This window comes from Nyctibius grandis, chromosome 2, assembly GCF_013368605.1.
Source record: "Nyctibius grandis isolate bNycGra1 chromosome 2, bNycGra1.pri, whole genome shotgun sequence".
In the NCBI taxonomy this organism is placed as follows: domain Eukaryota; kingdom Metazoa; phylum Chordata; class Aves; order Nyctibiiformes; family Nyctibiidae; genus Nyctibius; species Nyctibius grandis.
The window spans coordinates 31,100,871-31,125,660 of NC_090659.1; the positions used below are offsets into that span (position 1 = coordinate 31,100,871).

At 36.2% G+C, this 24,790-nt stretch overlaps 1 protein-coding gene across 1 annotated transcript in view; it reads left to right on the plus strand.

Annotated features, from left to right (window-relative positions):
• The window catches only part of DMD (dystrophin), a 1,374,504-nt gene that overhangs the window by 934,828 nt on the left and 414,886 nt on the right, over nt 1–24,790 (plus strand). Inside the window, 1 exon segment of the mRNA XM_068422827.1 lies at nt 20,903–21,004. Within this exon segment, the coding sequence (XP_068278928.1) occupies nt 20,903–21,004 (102 nt within the window).

Here is a 24,790-nt window from a genome sequence, read left to right on the forward strand (position 1 = left end):
CCAATGGTTCCAAGGTGAAATATAAATGTAATTATTATTTTTGCCATGTCATACACACAAAACAACAGCCCCAGCAGTTGATACATCAAATTTTAATACAAAGCAAACTAAAATTTAGAATATCAATGTTGGACCATTTAAGCTATTTCATTCAAGTTAATATGACTACATGAAAATCAGAATACTTAGGGCCATATCATGATTCTCATATCACAAGGAAAGATGTATAACTGCACAGGTAACATTCCAGTAATGAATAAAGCTGATTGTCTAGTATTTTGAGCAGAATATTTGTAATCTGATCCTTGATATGTATTTAGGTATTAAAAAAATGCCTGTATATGGGTTGAATGAGGACAGAGAAATTAAGGATGAAAAGTATTGACTAAAATCAACTGGCCTGCTAGGTGTATACTTAGACCTTTTGGTCTTGCATTTTATCTATGCATATATGAGCTTATCTTCCCATAAACTGGGGAAATAGTTAAAATACAATAGTTTATTGAAATCCATGAAATTTCTTTAGGTTATAGTAGCTGAGCATCTTGTTCGTCTAGATAAGGATTAAACAGAAGATACTAAGTTTTGCATTAATTTTGATGATGCAATTTTCAGTGAAAAAAGAAAAAAGTGCAAATATTTAAATCTTTTCTTGCTTTGCATGAAATCTAATAATATCTGCTTCTGAAGATGTGTGGTTTTGCTGAGTGTGTTTATTACATTCACTTTAACTTAGTTTCTTTTAAGGATCTGTTTTAATGCCAAAACACTTTTTATGTCATACAATCACATTATATAAAATAGTGAATCTCAATTCCTGTTGCAGTCCTATAATTGACAGAACAAGTACAGCAATGACATTCATTCCCTTTCTAAAAGATAAAATTAGTACAGCTCTTTGCAAATGTCTGTATATATACTGAACAAGTGATGGAATTTTGCTTTCAAGAATATTGTCTATCCTTATTTCCCATATTTTAACAAAAATTTTTAGATGATTCATCCTTTTTTTTTTCTTGTATTTTTCCATTCTGTTTCCTTCATCTCTAGAATGATTCAACCATTAAAGTTTATATAAAATAAAAGCAGGGCTAAATTGCTGCAAATTATAACAGTATTGCTTTTCATACTGCTTGTGAAAGAAATGTTCTGCTTGGCTCTTTCAGTCCTCATATGGTGATGTGACACGAATATTTCTGAAAAACTGTTGAAAGAATAGAAAAAAATAAAAAAAATCTGAAGTCCCGAAGTGGGATGAAATCATCTATGTCCAGAGAGGTGGGGAACAATGAAGAACTCCAAAGAAAGTCAAATAAACTTTCTCTCTGTGAAAGACCCTACCATATTTCTTTCATGGATAAATTTAGATCACTTAGATTTAAAGCTTGACCAGTTTTGTTTATAGATGAAATAGCTAGTTTTTAATACTAATATAAGGACTGTAAGCATATGAAGCATGTTAGCTTTTATGTGCATGTCATCTGTCTGGATTGCCTTTAAAAGACATAGTTTTAACATCTTAAAATGTTGTTGACTGATGGTTTACCCGGACTGTAATTTTCTTCAGGGAGAGAATCTCTTACGTTAAAGAGTCTATATTAGATATATCTGATGGCAAATGGGATTCTTATAACTTTTTTTAAGGTTAAGAACAAGCATAGTAAGAGGTTTAAGACTGTTAATCATGACAAAACACACAGCAAAAATGAGTAGATATAATTCAGGAATGCAGCCTTTTCATGACAATGATTACACAATTTTATACTCAACTTCAAATGCATATTTCAGACCCATGCTAACATGCTCTCTTACATTGGGTCAAGCATATGCATACACATGCTTTCAAATCCTTGTTGACAAGGTTAGGTTTATGTGTATTTTTAAATTACTATCCTGTAGAGCTAATGCTACCTTTAAAAAAGTAAGTATATCTGTATGATTACCTGTGGAAGGGATGTATTCAACAAGGTCTTTTGCTCTAGTGTTCTCAAATACTGTATAAATATTTAGCATTTGTTTCTCAATAAATAAAAGTAGAGAAAGGATTCTGTATTCACAGGATTTAAAAAACATCTGTAGCAATATTTGCTTCACTCATGTTGTTAATCCTTAATTACAGTTTTCTTCTATAAAGAGTTACAGATTTTTTAATTTTTAAAAAACAACTGTCCAAATAAATCAACATTGAAAAGCATATTTGCAAGCCTCCAATTTCAAGTATTAGGATAGATCTTAGTTCTTTAAGTGTTGAATATTTTTTTACCACATTGACATAATCTCCCTGATCAAGAATAGCATAATACAGACTGCTCCTGTGAAATACTTATGTATATACATGGGGAAGGCATGAAATCTACGTCTATAAGAATTTCTTGACTCTATTGCTACTTGTGAATACTGGAACGCTTCCAGGTTTGCCATGTACCTCCAGTGTGGCTTCTCATGTGTCTAGAATATATTTCATATTGTGTCTTTTACAACTCTCTGGACTTTTCTGTTTTTCCAAGCTAACAGTATGACTTCTCTGTGCATTTGCTCTTTGACCTGGAGTTATTCTCATTCTGATAGCTATTTTGCATGATTTAGTATTCATACTTCACAAACTTAGATGAAATCATCATGAATTTCCAATTTTACAAAACGGTGCAAAGAAAATACTACAAAAATTGTCTACATTGTAACACACAAAAAGATTTAAATACTTAACAGTACAGTTTTGTTTTCAGTACAGCTCTGCCAGCACTGTTGTCTAGGTTATTGGTGTTACAGTCATAGCCGTTGGATATAGCCATGTCAAGAGTCGCCTTCAGAGTAGACATGTTGAAGTTCAGATCTTACTATGTGGTTGTTTTTTACATGCTGGTACTTTTTTCACTAGTATTTCTCTCAGTACTAGTGACATGTGGCTAGAGTGAAGCCCATTTTCCTGGTCTTGCTTTCAGTTTACGTTGAATGACTTTGTTTTTATTAGCAGTTTATTCATTCTTTGTCAATAAAAATGCACAGCTGAAGATGTGCATATTGTAACTCCTGAGCATTCAAATTTAATAGCTTTGCTGGTTGTATTGCAACAGTCCTTAGACACGTAAGTAAACCTGAATCCTAGGAAGCAATAGTTGCTTTTCAACTGTTAATACAACCGTATTCTCTCAGTGCAAAGCTGGGGTTCTGCAGGATAACATGGATATGAGATATCCTCTCTCAGTGAGTGAATTTTGATGTAAGGAAGTTTTATTTAGCCTTTTCAGACCTGTCTGAATCCTGATCCAAACAGCACTAGCTCCTCTTCTGCCTTGCTTGTTGGGTTCTCTGAGGGTAGCCTTGCTTCTTTCAAGTCTGTGGCAATTTCATAGTATTTTGAGACATATTTCCCATGGTACTTTGGCGGTTCTTTGGGCTGGAAGTGTATAAGGAGGGGGATATCCATTTAACAGCAGCAGATACTGGTCTAACAGCAGAGCAAGCTGTGTAGCAGTTATTGAGGTGAGAACATGCACAAGCTTCTAATAGGGTGGTCTCCACTTTAAATGTAATATAAACAAGAGGTCCTAAAACAAGCCTTCATATACTGTTGGAATATTAAAATTTTATATGAAAGGCCTGTTATACAGAAACAGTTATAGCTATTGCATGATATATGGCAAACCTGCAGCTGACTTTGAACAGACAACTATTTGTTGTCTGTCAGAGACATGCATAGAGTTAGTATAGTTTGTTCAATATAAGGTCCAAAGATACTGCTCTGATCATTCAGCCAGACCTGCTCTATATAATCCTTTCAGTTTTCTGAATTACTTCCTGATTGAACTGCAGCACACCTTTCTCAAAAACAAACAAACCAAAACAAGACTGGTTTCTAATTTCCAGGTGTGGACAGTCATCCACATCTTGTGGTAAATTACTTCAATGGTTGAGTTAAAAGCCTGCACATTTTCCTCAGCTGGGTTTGTTTAGCTTCATCGTTCTGTGACTGCTTTGTTTGCCAAACTAGGGAGAACTCCAATACTTCCTTAATGGACAGTAATCAAGTTTTCTCCTAAACTCATTTGTTAACCATCAGTACTGTTGTTTTAATTCGGACAAGAAAGCAAATATAGAGTATCTAATTTGTTTTAGTTCAAAAAGCAATTATTGTCGTGGTCAAAGCAATTATTTTTGTGGTCCTGATAATAATGTAGTTATCTTTAAGCGTAAGCTTATTTTGACTAAGTCAGCTAATCAGAGTCTAAGTAGGTGGCAAATGTTGCTATAATGGAAGGTATAGTTGCTTCTGCATTGCCTCCCTAATAGAATATTTAAGGACATACATGAGCACTTTGCAATGTATTTATTCTGATCAGCCATCCAAATTTAACATACTTAAACCTTTTAGGGATATGTTATTCAGAACACGTGGATATAGACCTATACTTTACACTTTGAAACAGCTTTGCCTACGGCGTCAACAATCTGTGAAGCTCCAGAATTATGGCTGAAGGAAGTTGTGCAAGCACTGACCTTTATTTTCTCCTACCGACTGTTCTGCTGAGATTTGTTTACTTCACCTGCAAGAAAAAGAATAAGGGGAATTCTGGATGAGTGCTGCTTCGCTAGTTGTTTGACAGCTTAAAAAAATACCTTCAGAAAGTCTAACCAATTTTTTCTCTTAATTTCTCTCAATTTTCTTTTCCTTTAAATATTTATTTCCTCATAGTCCTGTTTAATCCCAATTCTATGTATGATAGGACCCCAAGTTATTGAGAATTTTGCTTAGATATTCCCAGAGCTTTTGCTTACAGGAAGAACATCAAAAGTCTGTTAGATTCAGAAGTCAGGTTTCAGCCTAACAGAACTAGAATAATAGAGCTTTCTTAAATATATAAAAATCAAAATGACTGGCTAAGACAAAACAGAAGTAAAAGCTTTCCTATCACAACGTACTGCAACTGTGGCAAAGATAAAATTAACATTCTGCAACATGTTACAGTCAGATTGAACTTTTTAAATGTAGTCCATGTAACATTTGTGGTGTGCTAAGGCTTTAGAAAAATACTTCAGGCAGGAGTTAAAGGGTTTTTTACGGTCAAAAAAACAACTACTTATATCCAATATGTATGTGTGTGCATACACACATAATAAGTAAGTTTTATTGTGTTGTGACATAGTCAACAAGAAATCATTAGCTAAAATAATTTTTAGAAACCCAAATATGTAAAGAATGGAAAGTATATTTTCTAGTAAGGGAGAGATAAGAAAAGCTTACAAATAGGCTAGTGTTAATATGTTTTTAGTTGCTGCTTTTTTTTAGCCATTACTATGGATTATTTGCTTTGCTGTTTAGTGTTTGAAATCTATGGGTCAGTATTTTTATAAAGTTAAGCATCTAAGTCTTCTGAAAAATTTAAATTTACAGATTTCTTCAGTCCTGCTCAATTAGCATGATAAAATATACTGATTCTTTTTTTTTCTTTTCTGTCCAGCAGTGCAGTCCAGAGAAAACCACCTTAGTTAAGCAAGAAAACAAGTAGTTAGTACTTTTGATAGCTTTTATTACTAATAGCAATATTCAGTTAATGATATATTAAATACTCATCTGTAGAAAACATTTTAAGTTTCTGAGACACAGTGGAATTAGTGAATTTCAAAGACGAAATTTTAAAAGAGGAGAAATGCTGCAGAATGAATTGAACAGTAACGTTTTAGTGGATAGAAAAATCCCTGGAGAATATTTAAATCTTGCCAATAACTTATGTCCTTTAATTCTGAGTTTTGACTACTGGTTTTCCAGAAAACAAAGAATATAAGAAAAACTATAGTCAATTTTCTGACCTAAATAAATATTGTGGTACTTTGGGGTTTTTTTTAATCAGGTAACATTGCTGAGATTAAGTGAAGTTAATGTCATTTTTACAGAAGTTAAATAAGTAAAAAAACATAATTTTACAAAGAAACAGTTCTATATATGGCATAGAATCTATCTTTGGCATAGAACCAAAGATAATTTTAATTATGAGTTTTCTAGTTGTCTTTAGAGAAAAGAAGTCATACCAAGTTAGGTTTACCTTGTTTATGCTTCATGTATGATGAGCTACCCTTATTCATAACAGACTCCAAGTAAACAAGTAAATAGCTCTGCATATAATAAGTATCATTCTACTGAAATACTTTTCAAAGATTATTATTTAACTCAGTAACCTTGTTCACAATTGAAAATACCACTAACTCATGCTAGATTGTGATCTACAAAATTGTGGCGGTTTTAATACAGCCAGAGTAATGCCAAACTGATGTTAGAAAGATGTAGAAAAGAAAAAGCAAAAATCACATTTATATGGGTTTGTAGGTGTTTATTTTTTTTTTACTGCCTATATATTTCTCACAATAATTTTTCTTTTTTAATTATTTTAATTCCTGTTTCTTTTTCTTAGGCATAAATGATGCATAAGGAGTCTCTTTCCTAAGCATTCACTTGCTGGTAGTCCTTGAAATAGGAAAAAAATGTGGTGAATAACAAAACCTAACCAGTATTAGTAGGAACATTTTGAATCTGTTGTCAAAAGCAGTAGTGTCGTATGTTGTGACTGCTGGGCTCTGCTTGTTTAACTACCATTATGGTATCTGTGTTTATGTAACTGGAGTGTGGTTTTGCAATATGTGACCACAGAGTGAAATCTCTAGCTGTGGTGTGTCAGATCATTACCAAGAGTTACATACAGCTTTGAGCAATGGTTCAGAAACTTGTATAGATGTGCGAAAATATTGCATAAAAGAAAAATGGTCTGGAAAGGTTGCTTATGAATAGAATCTAAAAGTGAAAATATGTTTACAGCGTAGTAACCTGAAAATACAAATTAGCGCTTGTAAGTAAATGCATATGTGTAACTTCTGTATTTAAACACTCAACAAAGTAATCTTGGAAATAATTTAATAAGGTGCATATTAGCTCTGATTCCTATACATTAACTTTAGTGTAACAAAAAGCACTTTGGTGAGAGAATACTAAAAGTTACTAGCTCATGTTGAACAAAAATAATTAGGAAAACATTGTGTATCTCAACTTTCTTTTCTCAGTCTCCTATGAAAACTGCTTGAGTACTGGTTTTTTTTTAAAAAAAAAATTCCCAGCCTATCTCCTCCCAAGTGAATTTTAAGTTGAAAATATTTCTCCTGAGCTTCATGATTGAACTGAATTCAAGTAAATTTTTAAAAAGAAATGCTACAATGCATAACTTGCAGTATTTTGAAAAACAAACTCAAAAACCTCAAAGTATTTTAACGTTTTATTTCAATGTTTGTCCAAAGAGCAAATATAGATAATTTCAAAATAGTTACCTGCTCGTCCAAGGAATTCATACGGAGTTACAACCAGCATTTGTATAACGAGAACTCAATGTTGGGCAGAAGGCTGACATTTCATTTGCAATCATTGCCTTTCTGAATTTGCTTGATTTTTCATTCAGTCCATATATATATATATATTATCATGAGATTTATTATATTTTCTGGATAATCCTATGAAAACAATGTCTACTTACCAGAGGTGAGGAGCTAAAGATAGTGGAGAGCTTCAGGACAAATGCTTTTGGCCTGCTCTGGATCTCTGGAAAGTTACAGATTCACTGGCTATACATGCAAGACCTTGATAGCAATTGGCCTGACGGACAGCGAGTGTCTGCTAAAAATCCTCTGGTATCTCTTTGTCTAATTTCATCCCTTGAATTTTTCAACAGGGAGATGTGTTCTGCACCGTGGCTAACACTATCTGCTAGGCATACAGGCTTTGTGATTGTAGTCCCATGGCTAAGGTTTTGTTAAATTCTGCATTTTAAGTGTTGTTTCACCTTCTGAGTTATCTATTATATTCTCAACATCTGCACTTAGTTTTTGATTGTAGAATGAATCTTCTTAAATTAGTCAAAAAACGCATTAACTAGTTTGGGTCAAAGTGTATGTGAAACGGCATCTTTTGTCCTCTGCCTTTTTTTCTTTTCTTTTTTTTTTTTTTTTTAAATAATGATGGCAAATGTAAAAGGTGCATAAAAAAGTACTTATTAGTAAATGAAAATACAGATATTCAACCCAACCTCATTCCATACTCCTCTGTATTTTTCTGGTTGAACATGCTGCATAGTGTAATAAATGGATACATTGAGCTAACAGCGCATATTTTTTTCTTTTGCATTTATGGATTTTATTTTAATAATATGCATATTACCACTGTATAAATTTATGTGGGGTTTATTTGCATTTAATACTTTACTTCAACAAATTCTTTGTCATTGCATTGATTTACTCTTTGGGATCAAATGACCCGGGGTGCTGAGTCTGATTCCAATTCCTCTGCTGTTAAAGGAGGAACTGGAGATGCTCTATTCCAACCTGAACAGACAACCTTATCCTACATGATCTATAAATATCTGCTAACGGTGCTCCTTACCTCTTCAGGAGAGCTCAGGATGTGCAGGATGGAAGGAAGGATATGGGGAGAGGGCACAGGGGAGAGGAGGGAGGTAATAGTGCCTGCTTCTCCACCTCTTACCTCCTAAAAGCCTTAGGAGTCAGCATACCTCCTCAGGCCATAGGAGGAGGTTAAAGCTCTACTTCCTGATAATTCCTCCAGGTCTTTGTCTCAGCACTGTCATTTCCCCTGGAAGACAGTTTTCCAGGGGGATTGTGACAGATATAGGTGACTATAGATGATACAGACGCAAAGGGGATAAACAGAAATGCATGTCCCTGTGTTTTAAGGAATGGACAGAGAAATGACAGTCCAGATAGGGAATGAGTTGACAAAATGCAGAAATACCTGTTCCCACTTCTAGCTCACTGAAATCATGCTGACCCATCCAAATCTTCTTCTCCAGCCAGTATTAAGAACCACTTTGTTTTCCAGCCACCTTGCCTCGCACTGCAGCCATCTTGCAATTGCACTGATCCTTTCTTCCTGCTTACTCAGTTTCCCTATCTTTTCCCTTTACTCCCTCCTCACCCTCTAGATCAGCACATACCCCTCCTGTACTCCTCTACACTTGAATCCTCTTTTCCAAGGTTTACACAACCTTGATTTTTGCCTATACTGCTAAAGAAGCTTTGAACTCTCTGAGTATAGTATTTATACATGTTTAGTGACCATGGTGGTCACTTGCCATATATTTAAAATAGCACATTGCATTAATTTTTGGCAGATAAAAATAGGCCATCCTTAAAAACTTATGAAACTCTTTATTCTTAAAAATAACTTGTATTCGGGTTTTGTCCTTGGTAAGCTCTGAATGACAATAGGAAACCTGTCAACTCTTGTCAATCACTTCATTATATGCTCGGCAACCTGCAGTTAGAACATAAGAGCATGGCTGAGGAGTAACAAACCTAATTGTAGACAAATAAAAGAAAATTCACCCACATGAGAGAATGAAAGTGCCAACTGGACGTTGCTGTATTTTTCCTTCCATCAGCCTTCATTTGTCAGTGTCTGCCTGACAAGCTAGGCCAGATAAATCAGATTTTAACTCTTTCTTGATTCTTTTACCTTTTCATTTTGCTAGCATCCTTTTAGATGAGTAGTTTTTGTATGCAATAAGAGGTAGTATAGTTCATCCACATGAGCACGTATGTACCCCAGAGATTTATCTCACTATATTCTGACATCTGTGTCTGATTTGGCTAAAGGCTGAACTGAAAACTTCTGGTGATGAAATATTGTTTGATTATTTAAACTACGACTGTTTTCAATGCATTATTAAGATCTGCAGTAAATTTCAATTTAATCAACTCATAGAATTAGAGCTTGATATTCTGCCCATAAATTAATTTTTGCTCTTTCCAGAAATATTTTTATGGGACTTCGAGGAGCAAGCTGCTCCACATTTTCTTTGGGAGCTTGGAGCATTTAGATTTTAAAGAGGCTGTATCCAAACATCTTCTAAAAAAATCTATTCCAAATGCAAGAATATTAAATAATATTAGCTGCAAATAGATTGTGAAAAGGTCGCAAAACTTTCCCAATGATTAAACCTTGTAAATTGTTTAAACTCTAACAGACTTTGCAGCCTTAAGGATGAAATGCAAAACATATCTGTGTCTCAATGTCTCAGGAGAGGAAAGATTTTTGAAAGGTGATCAAGTATTTCGTGTGTGGTGGTACTTTTCTAGAAAATAATGGATGACTAGGAAATCAAGATGTTATTTCTTTCTTGAAAGCGTAAGCTTTTTATAAGTGTGGGTGAGTTGCTTGGAATTTAGTGGGGTTGTACCTCAGTTTTGTATTTTGGGTTCCTCCTTGTACTATTAATAAGAGCTCAGGTAGTGTTCAGAGTCCCAGAGAAAAGTGTGGTTAATATAAACAAGCAAATAAATATAGGAGGAAACACAGAAATGACAGAGCTCTTTACCAAGGCTCTAGTGAAGTCAGTACCAAAACTATAGCTTGCTTCAGTGTAGTTAGGTTTTCAGAGATAGGATATTTCCTCTCCTATTGAGAAAATACAGTTTTCTAACATTCTCACAATTTGTGTTCATTTTCATATGCTCTTTTCATAGAATCATAGAAGGGTTTGGGTTGGAAGGGACCTTACAGATCATTTAGTTCCAACCCCCCTGCCATGGGCAGGAACACCTTTCCACTAGACCAGATTGCTCAAAGCCCCATCCAATCTGGCCTTAAACACTGTCAGGGAGGGGACATCCACAGCTTCTCTGGGCAACCTGTTCCAGTGTCTCACCACCCTCACAATATCACAGAATCGTCTTGGTTGGAAAGGACCTTTAAGATCATTGAGTCCAACCATTAACCTAACTCTACTAAGTCAACCACTAAACAATATCCTTAAACAATATCCCTAAGCACCACATCTACACGTCTTTTAAATACCTTCAAGGATGGTGACTCCACCACTTTCCTGGGCAGCCTGTTCCACTGCTTGATAACCCTTTCTGTGAAGAAATTTTTCCTAATATCCAATCTAAACCTCCCCTGGCGCAACTTAAGTTCATTTCCTCTTGTCCTATTGCTTGTTACCTGGGAGAAGAGGCTAACACCATCCTCGCTACAACCACCTTTCGGGTACTTGTATACAGCAATAGGGTCTCCCCTGAGCCTCCTTTTCTCCAGGCTAAACAACCCCAGTTCCCTCAGCCACTCCTCATAAGACTCGTTCTCCAGACCCTTCACCAGCTTCGTTGCCCTTCTTTGGACTCTTTCAAGCACCTCGATGTCTTTCTTGTAGTGAGGGGCCCAAAACTGAACACAGTATTTGAGGTGCGGCCTCACCAGTGCCGAGTACGGGGGGATGATCACTTCCCTAGTCCTTCTGGCCACACTATTTCTGTGTGTGTGTAAATTAAACAATTTCTTCCTAATATCTAATCTAAATCTACCCTCTTGCAGTTTAAAACCATTCCCCCTCGTTCTATCACTACATGCCCTTGTAAAAAGTCCCTCTCCCACATTCTTGTAGGCCCCCTTCGGGTACCGGAAGGCTGCTATAAGGTCTCCCCAGAGCCTTCCCTTCTCCAGGCTGAACAGCCCCAACTGTCTCAGACTGTTGTCATAGGAGAGGTGTTCCAGCCCTATGATCATCTTCGTGGTCCTCCTCTAGACTCACTCCAACAGCTCCGTGTCCTTCTTATGTTGGGGGCCCCAGAGCTGGACACAGTACTCCAGGTGGACTCTCACGAGAGCAGAGTAGAGGGGCAGAATCACCTCCCTTGACCTGCTGGCCATGCTGCTTTTTATGCAGCCAAAAGCTTTGTTCTCTTCGAAACAAAATTCTTGAAAGCTTTTGGACATTCTTTTTTTTTTGATAATAGCGTGTTATCTGTTAACCAGTATCTCTTCTTCTGTAAGATTATATATTTTGCTCTACTAATCACATACAATTTAAAGTACTAGAATCTGAAGAATAGCCCATACAAATGACCGCTTGTATCCTATTAGCTTTGGCTTAATTTGCTTTGGATTGATTGCTATGTAGTAAATATTAGAGGCAGGGAATATATATGTTCTCTTTTTTTTGTTCATTGTTAACTATATGAATTTTTGGTACCTGATAGATATTTGAATAAGTTTGATTTGAAATTAATTTGATTTATATTTGAGTAAAATTGATTTATTTTTTGTTTGACTTTTTTGAGTAAAAATAAAAACATACACCTAAAAGAATCTTAGTTCCTTCTCACACTAAAGTTAGTGATAATGTGGAAAACACTCCATCTTATTGCAGATTCTGTGCTAAATTTCCAACTAAATGCAGCATTGAGATATTGTGCTTAGTGCTGTAAAGCTTAACTCTTGTGAGATACTCTTGTAAAAAAAAAAGTCAACCTGTTAGATATGACAAATTCTGCAGTGAAAGATGATTATTTCTGTGTGGAAGTTATTTCTAAACCACTGTTGTGGGTTAACCCTGGTAGGGGAGCTCAGCCCCAAACAGCCACTTGCTCACTCCCTTCCCTGCAGTGGGATGGGGGAAGAGAATCAGCAGGGCAAAAGTGAGAAAACCCGTGGGTTGAGATAAAGACAGTTTAATAGGTAAAGCAAAGCTGCCTGCACAAGCAAAGCAAGATAAGGAATTAATTCACTACTTCCCATCAGCAGACAGGTGTTCTCCCATCTCCAGGAAAGCAGGGCTCCATCACACATAGCGGTTATCTGTGAAGACAAACTCCTTACCTCTGAATGTCTGCTCTTCCTCCCTCTTCCCCACAGGTTTTATTGTTGAGCACAAGGTCATATGGCATAGGATATCTCTTTGGTCAGTTGGCGTCAGCTGTCCTGTCTGTGTCCCCTCCTACCTTCTCGTGCACCCTGAAAATACTCACTGCTGGACAGCATGAGAAACAGAAAAGGCCTTGACTCTGTGTAAGCATTGCTCAGCAATAGCTAAAACATCCCTGTGTTATCAACACTGTTTTCATCATAAATGCAAAACATAGCACCGTACGGGCTGCTGTGAAGAAAATGAACTTCATCCTGGCCATACCCAGTACATCCATGTAAATCTGTGCTGTGACTGTTGTTTAACACTGGGCACTATTGAGTAGTATTTGCTTGCAAGTTCTTTTAATTCCTTCCTTTGTAGTTAGATTTTTCTTCATTCAGAGTGAACTGAATGGGTGAGATTTTATAAGATAAACTTCTGATAACATACCTGCTCATGGAAATTTTAAAAAAAAAGAAGTGCCCCCACTCAGAGTGTGGATATAACTTAGCTATTCGCAGATGCAAAGCAAGCAGTTGGAAATGAGCAAACTGCATATTTCCCAAATTATATGAAGGTAAATTCCATTTACTGAAATCTACCCCTGCTTCTGCTGCTGAAGTAACATACTGGAGCAGTCTTTACCATTTCTTCCAGTAATATATGCCACTGTAACTATTGGAAGGCAAACTGCAGAAATATATCCTCATTAATATTGCCTTTAAATGATGTATTAAAGACTAATACCAGAAGATGAGCATATCTGAAAACATATTACAATCAACAAACTGATGTTAGAACAGTAATAGATTTTGATTTTGTTTTTTTTTTTCCCCTAATTCCCTTTTGTAGCCAGAAACTCCTCTGAAAATAATTCTTTATTTACTAAACTTGAAAAGAGAAGGAAAATTTGCATATAAGTCCTGACCGAAGAACAAGAAAAATAAGCAACCAGGAATTAGATGGTAAAATAAACAAGTACCTCCCTCCCAAGTTAAATGATTTTTAATTTGGTTTATTGAATAGAACTCTCCTTATTTGTGCAATGAGAGAGAAGAAATTCTGATTTCTTTCTTTCTTTCCTGTTTGCAAGAAGAAATAAAGAATTTTTATGACTCAATACTTTTATAATTATCACCAAATTTCACTTGCGAGTTGAGATGCTTATGGTGGTAGTCCATATCTGCTACTGTGACAATCTAAATAACTTCTCTTCCTCTTAAGCTGCTATCCTTCAACATCTAAAAGAGCATATACCTAAGAGCTTGTACAATTATTGAGACTTCCCTTCTTTTCTTGCAAGTATGTCTCATTATGGTTTTGTGTAAAATTTCCTTCTTCCATGTCACTTCTCCTGGGTTTTTTATTATATGTTATATTATGTATTGGAACTAAGACAGGATCTGCAGTCTAGGTGGAACAGGAGCAGCTGTTTCATCCTGTGTCCTGTCCAGCATCAAAATAAAATATTCTGAATCATATCCAGTCTCAAATAATTGTTCTTACTGGGCCTTTTCACAGTCCCACTGGATGATTAACTGTGCTTTATCAGTATATGACCACTGTAGCCAAATTCTTTTCATATGCCATATCTGCAGGTCATGTCTTTACAGCTAATAATTTCATCTGTCTTCAGTACCTCCAGGAAATTTCGTTTTCCGGACGGACAGTTGCAATGGATAGATACTGATTTCTCTCTGTGGGGAAAAAATTACTGTTTCATCTCCTCTAGATGTACAGAGGAAGCTCACAAATTTCTGACAGCAAACAGGAAAATGTGCTTTGGAAAAAAACATCCTTTCACTCTGCAAAGTGTTGGGGATTGCTATTTCAGGCACTTTGTTTGCGTGGCTGAAATTTTGTGACCTTCTTAGTTCCTCTTCATTGAGGAGAGTTTCCTTTTTCTTTTCTTTCCTTCCCGTTTCCAGTACCAGGAATAAGAGACGTTGCAGGGAGCAGAATAATGAAAAGCACCACCACGTCTTAATAGACAGAGTGTTTGCATGTTTTATAAACTACACAAAGGCTGCACTTATAGGTTTAGAAAGTAGTTATGAACTCTAAATTGACTTCTTGCACTTTTAGAAGGAAGAGGTCCTTTGTGTAGTGCTCTTTTCTGTGATATAATTGTTTTTCCTCTAAAGTATCTCAAAAATCATTCACATGGGTCAAGAGCTATGGTTGTATCAATTATCCAGTCTCATTAATATCAGATGACTGTCTTTTCCATACTTTACTTTAAAAAGCTGGATGAATCTCACAGTACTCTTTTCCCCGTTAAGATAGCTTCTAACACTGCCTTGGGATCGTGCTTTGGGTATCACACATTGAAAAGTACAGTGTTTTAAGGTAATGGGAGAAAGAATCGTTCTTCTATCTACTCATTAAAACAGCATTTTTAGAGGCAGGTGCATAGAATTGCTTGACCACTAGTTACAGAATATTTTCAGTGATAAAACACTTTTACACTAAGCTGCTACCTAGGCCACTAATAGAATGATCTTTAAATTGAATTACTTGACTTTTTTTTTTTTTCATAAAACCCTAAGGAAGGTGAAGTTAAATGCTGTGTTTTCTTTCTATATAGAGATAAGTAAAATATTCAGGAAGTTGTGAAACTTTTCATCTGTTATGTAGAAAAGAACAGAGGTACAAGCTTGTGTCTCCTTGAATTTTATCAAGATTGATTAAATTTTTTATTCAGGATGTTTAAATACTGGCAACTGTGTTTTTTCCCCAGTGGATTAGGTCCCACCTCAATATGGCCACAGAACTGTATTCTAATAATATTATATAAATGTCTAAAGTGAATACCAAGTATGCCATTGACTGCACCATCTGACCTACCATCAAGACCCGATGCTCACTGTGGTGTAGCTGAACTTTGATGTATTTTAATTAAGTCTCCTCTGACCATTCTTCTTTGTGGTGGTTTAGCTTGTTAGTCTGCTCCATGAATGGGAATGTGCAGAGCTGAGTCAAAAAAAAAATAAGTCACTTATTTAGAACCAGAGTACTTGAAGATGGGAATATATTCACATTTTCTATCCACTTCCCTTTCTTTACTTGTGAGGAAAAAATGAGGCACTTGGAACCTCGCCATTTATTTATAGGTTTTCCACTAACATATCTGGGAATAGTAACCTGAAAGATAGGTGTGAATATTTCATTGAACCTTGCTGGAGCTTCTTGTGTGCATGAATAAGAAAATTCACCTCAGAGAATTCTGGTTACAGGTTACACTCTCCCTAATCTAAAAGACAAGAAAAACATAATTTTCTCTTATCAAGTCAAATATATATATGGGGGTTTATATCTGATTATTTCAAAAAGTCTTTTTGAAATTAAAAGCCTCCAAAGTGTTTTAAATTTTAGATTTAGTATATTTGCTTGTTAAACATCACTGCCTTGTCTTGATCAGCAAAGTGAAACGAAATTGCTTATTGCTTCTGTTTTCTTGTGAATAAATTCCCTTTAATCTTCATTTAATGTACCACCTTGATAAGAGGTCATGACTTCTAAAACAACTGGCTATATTAATGTAAAAGTTACATTTTTTTATTTCAAGGTTGTAATTAAGTTTCCATTTTTGCAATGCACTTCACCATGAAGGCACAGGTTTAATCAGCCTGAGCTTCTCCTACTGTCCCTGCAGAAAATGTCCCATGGACATAATCTCATTGGGAAATCGTTTTACCAGCGTTACCAGAGAAGGTGAATCAGTGCTTGTGATTCTTAATATAGACCAATATGCAGCCTGAAATGCTGCAGATACTTTTACAAAAAGTTGTCTGGGCCTCCTAGTATATGTGCAGCTTATGTCAAACAGCCTGTCTGTGTCTGCTAGGATAGTTACCATCTCTTGAAATAACATATGCCAAGCCATCAAACTTTCTTTTCCGTTGGCACACACACCAGAGGTTTAGTCAATATGTTGGTTTCAGCTAGGGAGTATGAATTTTCTAAGTTCTGAGCTATATCAACAGACTTTCGTAGTCCAGATGGGGCTGTAGGCAAGTCCCTGCCACTTTTTCAGCCTGTAAATTTGTTCAGCAGGTTGCACTGACATGTTGTTGGAAATGCAGAAGCCAATGTGGCTTATTCAGCAGTAGGCTTTCATCAGTTCAGATGCACCATTTTAACACCATTGAAAATTCATAGGTGGTACGTCATGGAAAAAAAGGTGGCCTCTGTTTGATTCTTGTTGTTTATACATGTTTGAGAAACAGCAGTTTCCAATGAGGATGTATTTTAATTTGCCATGTGTGTGAAAAGTTTAATTAGCATATTCATCACCCAGCCCAGAAGCAGCATTATGATTCCTTTCACAGGCAGTTCATAAATTGTGCAATTCCAGTAGAGTCAGCTCTGTCTCCCAGAGACAGTGCTGCATCCTCCCCCAGCAAGCAAAACGAGTGTGCTAGAGGAGTCAATGATCTTGAATCAGGACTTTTTAAAAGTTGTGGCTTTGGTATTCCCTAAAAGCTGATGGACATGAGCATGGACAACTCCTATTAGGGAGGGCTGGAGCACCTCTCCTATGAAGACAGGCTGAGAGAGTTGGCGGTGTTCAGCCTGGAGAAGAGAAGGCCCCGGGGTGACCTTCTAGCAGCCTTCCGGTACCTGAAGGGAGCCTACAAGAAAGCTGGAGAGGGACTTTTTACAAGGGCATGGAGTGATAGGTTAAGGAGTAATGGTTTTAAACTGCAAGAGGGTAGATTTAGATAAGATGTTAGGAAGAAATTCTTTACTGTGAGGGTGGTGAGACACTGGAACAGGCTGCCCAGAGAAGTTGTGGCTGCCCCCTCCCTGTCAGTGTTCAAGGCCAGGTTGGATGAGGCTTTGAGCAACCTGGTCTAGTGGAAAGGTGTCCCTGCCAATGGCAGGGTGGTTGGAACTAGACGATCTTTAAGGTCCCTTCCAACCCAAACCATTCTATGATTCTATTAACTTTAGTAGTAGCCTGGGCTGTGCAATGAAGAGCAGACATCAGGACCTGCTCTGGGAGTATGCTATTCTCCTGGATCCTGCACAGGCTAGATAATAACTGCAGTCTCTTTGCCGTGAGTGAACTGTTGGAGGCCATGTTACAGTCGTTACCTTTTTGTTCTCTTTGGGAACTGAATGATGGAGCAGTATCCTGAAACCACTTTCTTGCCTCTCAACCTGTATTAATAGGGTGTCACCTAGAAAATGGATTTGAAATTGCTGGAAACTTGCTTACTGGGCGGAATTTGTCAAGGGGCTATCCCATCAGGCAGAGAACTTGGCAAAGATCTTCCTCAAAGTTACTGCAGCAATTTAACGTCAGGTGTGCACTTATTTAAAAAAATTTTGTGATGTTTTTAGATGATGTTGTAATTAATGTGTGACAACCAAAAGTAGTTGCTGCTCTAACAAAGAAGATATTTGTTAATTTCAGTGGTGTCCAAATGAATGGCAAGATATTGAGAACCTCTTTTTCTGCTGGACTCTTATCTCTCTTCTTATTTCCACATAAATCTCCAATGAACCATCACGCTATATTGGATAATGCAATTCAGTTTAGGTCAAGGCCATTGATTTTGAAAAATCAAACTACACAAGATTAGTTCATGTTACTCCAGAAAGTTGTAGAGCAGAAGGAATTGGTGATTTAACAGCTAAATACATTCTGTTTCTGTTACCTGCCTATGGAAAATTATACTTGTATTCTATCCATAAAGAACAAATAGCTTTTGAATCCATAAAGAATACTTTTTCAAATGTTTATATAATATGTAGAAATGGGATATCTTATTTTTTGTGTTGTGTATACTAGAATTAGCATAAAATAATGACAATGAAAAGGATCATTAAATGTTTTCTTCTTTTCTGGAGAATGTGGAGTTGAATGCTACCATCAGTCATTCAGTTTGCTTTTTTTTCTTTTTCTCTTAATTTTAAAAGGAAAATTAGCCTATTTACATGTGTGTACATGGTAGATCATGATTCAAATTTCAATATAGAAGGTAGAGTACGAATAAATATTGAGCAGCCAAATTTTGTTACAGCTACAGGACGTGAGTAGTAACTCTTGTTACAGATAGTCCTTTTAATTAGTCTGGAGTGCCTTCCCTAGCCAGGTTCTTCTGGGTTGAATTTTCAGTTCCTGGTGGTGGAACTTGACTGTTATTGTTAATGGCTGTTATCCTAGACCACACCTGCTATGCTGGCTACAGCTTGAAAAAAAACAATTTGTGTGCTCCCAGACCAGTCCACGGTGGAAACCAAAACGCAGTGAGTGGCAAAAATTGAAAGATCCACTTCAAAGGCACATCCATGCTGCAGGTTAAACCAGCAGTGTAGATGCACACATAGTGATCTTGATATTCTTGGACTCTGAAGGAAGTTGTAATGTGTTTTTCCTTCTGCAGAATTTTTTGATACCTGGTGCTGTTATAAAATAACATAAGTATTCGAGATGTGTAGAATAACACAACACAAAATATTAGTAAAAGTACTGCAGATGGCTTAGTTTAAAAAAAAAAAGAAACATTAAACAAATATTAAAATGCCTATTTTTTATCAAGATAGGCAGAAAACTACCTTCTTCATTAACACTCCTTGATGATTAGTTTTTTTCTTTATATGGTGAGTGGGGAAGGAGAAAGCTAACTTAGTATTGAAACACAAAGAAAACAGGAGGGTTTGATCAACAGGTTAATATACTCCCACTCTGCCAGTATCACAGTTTCGCTTTGCATTGCTGTTTAGTGCTCATTCTCTATGAATCCTTACAGCTATATCTCATTAATATTGAAATGCATAATAAAAAGCAATTAAATGCAAACACGTTTCAAATATCATTGCAAGAAATCAGACAAGCTTTGATTCGCTTCATTTGGTATTGATAAACAATGTTTGAAAAGACAAATGGGAGATAATAGTGAATTTATCAACACTTTATATTTTTACTAATTGTCCATCAAGTTTTGCAAGTAAAATTTCAGGCAGCATTGTAGATCTATTTTCCGTGTTGAACTGAAATAGAGGAGCAAAATGGCCCCTTTCTGAGAGTTAAAATGACATAGATTTCAACAAGTTTATTGCAGAGCAAAGAACAGTAGATTTCCGCCAATGAAATGATGTGTCAGATCAGATAGTGACAAGCCTGGCACGCAATCTTGTCTGCTGTCAAACTAATGATAACTGAGACTGTGGACAGAAAATCCAGTTGGCGAGTCAGTGAATAGTCTGCAATATTGGTTAGGACAAGGTAATCAAGCTATAGAATAGGTGGGAGAAGAGTGGAGAGAGGAAAACAAAAACAAGCCAACCAGTTAATTGCAATATCTTGGATAACACTGGGATTTTTGTTTACCTTTTTTTTTTTTTTTTGCTTATATTACTTGAACAATGAAAACAATATGAATCGTGGAACTCCAGGTGTATTTTATCTTTTCTTTTACACTTTTTAGTGTTTTTTTTTTTTTGCTTTTAATTATCTACATGTAGTGCTTCACCCATTGTGTATTTGGTCAGTGCCTGATGAAATGAAGCTGCTGTATGTTGGGAAGAGTTTCTTGGAGTTGCCTTATGTTAACACATGAATTACACCTTTCCAGATTAAAAAATAAAATTGCTAGAAAATATGCCATTGCTAATTCAGTAAGGTGTCATTGCTAATGGTAGATGCCTCCCCGTACCTTTAGGAACTGTCACTGCTACTGTGCTTTTGTTTTTAATTCATTAGGATAAATGGTTTACTAGATAATTGCTAGTTTACTACTAGTAATAGTAGTTTTCTGTTAATGTTTTTAATCTTCCTAAATTCAGTATCATTGTTGCTTCTCATTATATGGTTTTATATGCCATGTACTGTATGAATAAAATGTTAACCAGTGCACTTTTAATCTGCTGGTAATGTAAAACTGACAAAAGGACACAGCTGCTTAAATGAGGTTTCTCATGCCTGTCTTTCCTAGCATGAATTTGTGTTAGCTTTATAATTGTTTTATCGAAACCTTCAGGATGAAGGGACCTATCGCTGTTTATTTTGCTAGCATTATTCTTTTCCGTCCCTCTTTGCTTTTGTTTCCTCTGATGACCCTCTTTGTCCTTAGTTGCTACTATCCATAAGTTTTCCCAGAAACCAATCCTGAGCAGAAACTAATCTACTGGTGTTTTACAGCTTCCCATGGAGCTTTAGGACTTTCCAGTGTTATTGCTAGTTAATCTACACTGCATGTGTTTTTATTTTTCAGGAAACTGAAGCAGCAGTGCAGGCTAAACAGCCGAATGTGGAAGAGGTTTTGTCTAAAGGGTGTCATTTATATAAGGAAAAACCAGCCACTCATCCAGTAAAGGTAATGAAGCAACCTTTAGCAATATCCATTACTGTGTAATGGGTTATGCTTCCCCTGTTGTACACTTGTCCTTGATGTGCTCCATTTAAAATCTACGAAAGAACTTGGCAAAAGGCATTTGTTCTGTTCTGTGATGGCACAGCCAGGAAAAAAGTAATCTTCCCAGCTACAAAATTTTTGCATATTGTGATGGGAATATTGTTTTTGACATTAAGGTTGTTCTACCTGTTCAGGAGTAATCCACATTGAAAGTGAATGTAATTTTTGGTGCCTAATTAATGGCATCATATAACAAGTTTTTAAACTCTCTGATTCTGAATTTTGCTTTCAGAAATTTTATCAATTAAAAAAAAGGATGTTTTCTAAAAAAGGTAAGAATCAAGTCATAAAGAAGGCCCTTTGCTTTACAATTTTTCCATTGTGAAGGAAAGAAGACATGGCAATACAGAACTTTCCCACTCAGTTTCTCTGCCAAAATTCATGTAGAATGATTGATTCTGTTTTGGAGCAGAGGATACACATTAAGAAGACTAATGCCTCCCAACACTTCTCTTTTAGAGAAATATACCATAGAATCCTTTTCCCCAGCATAGAAATCAGTTTGAAGTGGATATTTTACACTCAGTTTCCTGAAGACTATGTAGACTTTCATTGAGACTAGAGTATCATTTTCTATCCTGTAGAATCTTGAAGCAGAAAATAATCAGCAAGCAGCCTCCCGTGTGTGGTTCAGCTACTTTTGGAGTGGGAGACCAAACTAGTAAGGTCACTACCATGTGAACCACAGCTTGGTCTGGTTTCTGGTTTTATAACTGCTAATAAAGTATCTGTCAACATGATGATTAAGAGTTCCCAGAAGCTGTAATAGTGGCTTATTGATTACACTAAGTATCTGTTGCAACTGCTTCTGACTGGGCAGAGGTAGTAAACTTTGTCTTTGTATTTAGAGGTTTTCCAAACCTACAGCACTCAATAACCTCATTTGAGAGAAAAAGGTTTCCTCACAAAGTTAGGATGTCTGTAGGTGACCTCTACAGTGAATTTCTTGTTTTTCCATGTCTATTTAGTCACTATACTTGGAGAATTATTTTCCTACTTTTACAAAATTTCCTCTAAATTACTTGTAAATCTCACTGTCAGATCTCCATTCACAGGAGCACGAGAATGCGCTTATCTCCACTTTAGAAATTAATACGTGTTTAAGAATGATATGGTTTCTTTTCTTCTTTCCTGAGCATAAATCCTTAAGAGTTATTTTCCTCTTCAGTATCTATGGGTTTTTTTTAATGATCAGTTCTCTTAAACAGTGATAAAACACTAAAAGAGGTGTACTCAAGGTGACTTAAAAGTAGCGTAACAATGAGAGTGGGCAGAAACAAAGCTTTTGACTCTGTGTTGGGCATTTTCCTTGGCTAATACAGCTCTGTTATTGTGGGGAACTGAAACATGTCATTTGCACACTGAATGGATGGTGGAATAAAAATCACTCTGCAACAACTGCATTTACTCATTTCGTATTACTTCAGCTGCAGTCTTAGGGGATCTTACTCCACATTTTAACAAGCAAAACACTTGAAACAAAAAAACCTAGAAATTTTAGCTTTCTAGATTTTTGTAATTGCATATAAAGAATTGCAAAATGAACGCTGTCATTTTCAAGGAGAAGAACTAGTACTTGTTTTATGTGCCACTAACAGAAGTATAAATGCTGTGAAATGATTCTGCTTAGGCCAAACTTCTGACATAGAAGTGTACTCTGCGTCTATTTCTTTTAAGTGTTCACATCAAAGACTGAAAACTGCCAATTTCTGCCAGATTTACTGGAACAAGATAACTCTTTAAATAAAGATTATGATGTTCCTTCAGTTGTAGTTTTGACAATGATATTATAAAATGTGTCTGTGAGGAAATTAGTAACTACTTATGGAGTAGCAAGTATTTCATTTCTAGTCCCTCTTTAATTGCATTTTACTTTTTTCATTACATTCTGTAGCAGTTAATTGAATGACCTGTGAAGTTAATTTCTGGTTCACTGTCTGTCTTGTACAATAAGTCATAAAACAGCGAATATATACTGTCAAGACTGTTGAATTGCTTTCTTGATGATGTAGGTTTCCTTAAGCTTCTACCCATTTATATTGAGCTGGTCTTTTGTTGTTGTTCTTCATAAGTCACTTCCAGCGCTGTCTGCTATTTATATATTCCAATATAGACTTTTCAGAAAATGTCAAAATCATTTTCTACACAAAAGGTATTTTGTGGAAGCAGAAATAATTTGTACTCAGATTAAGGTGTTTTTGGAAAGCTATTAGCAAGGTTGCAAAGTTCAGCACTCAAAATTTTGGAAAATTCTTAAATTGAAGCTGTTGTGGTGGCCTTGGTTTAGGCTGAACCCTGCCTAATTCGGTACAGGATATGGATAACACACTGTGAGCAGCAATTCAATACTTAGACTCACACTCTAGTTTGTGGCACAGAAAAAAAGATAAAATTACATGGCCTCTTTAAAAGCACAAATTACTTGCATAGCATTGCTTGACAATTTTGCAGATTATTTAGTTCTCTGAGACACCTTTTAGCTTCCTTTTTTTTTTTTTCTTCCCTCTAATTTCCTTAATTCACCACAAATCTTCCCATTCTTTTCAATACATGAAGCAGAGGTCCTATAGACTCTCTCACACTGCAAGCTTCTCCTGTGCTGGAAAACAGTATGTGTCAGGGAATTAAAGATATTGGGGCAATTATGTGCATTGTATCTGAGTTAAAGTTTGTAGTTGACATTATTCTGGTGTTTCCTAGTGTTTAGCTGTTTATCCATGCAACCTTTATAATACACTCTCATTATAGTGTTTTGAATGTAAATTAAATCCCATTGATTTATATTGACACATACTTCATCTTATCTCATAGTTATGTCACTGAAAGAAGTATATTTTCACACCTTCACTAAGCACACTAGAAGTGCTGATATTGGAATTTTGCAATGCAGGACAGTAAAAATATTTTTCTTGGCCAATGAAATCCTAGTATATGCTGATTCAAGAATGGGATGAGACGTGATCCTTTAAGTGTTAGCACTTTAATAATCAGACCTATTCACTTTTATAAAATTGATTTCATGCTCTTGAAATGCATTTCTGTAGAGCTTTTGCAGATGGGGAGGGAGAGGTTATTGCTGGTGACAGTGGCAATAGAAAGAACCTAAGCCCCAATCTCATGATTAACAGCACTTAAACAGAACAGTTTATTCAGGAAAGAATTTCTGTGGCAGTCGAAGAACTATACTTCCCTTGCTACAGCACTCAATTTGTCCTTTCCCATGTGTCCTGGTTTCATTGGGATTTTGTTTCAGTTTGTGGCCAGCCATGGTGATCAGGGTCATTAGCAGCTAAATCCAGGGCAGCTGACCCAGGCTGGCCCACAGGTGTATTCTATATCATTAACAATCAAGGTGACTTTAAAAGGGAGGTCTTGCTGGGGAGAGGGGGGGGCTTGGTTTTGCTCTCCTCTCTTCTGGCATCCTTTTTTTTTTTTCCCCCCTCCCTCATTGCTGTTGATTAGTATTCATGGACAACCTGCTGAAAGCCTGTAGCTAAGTATACTTTTGTGTGTTTTGTGTTACCCTTTATATTGTTTTTTTTATTTTATCAAATCTGTTTGATTTTAACCCACGAGTCTCCCTCTTTTTCCCAATTTCCTTCCTCGGTTGGGGAGAGGACATTGGGTGAGAGAAAACCTGCTATTGTTTAGCCCTGGGTGGGGGCTAAAGGAAGACACCATGTGAGT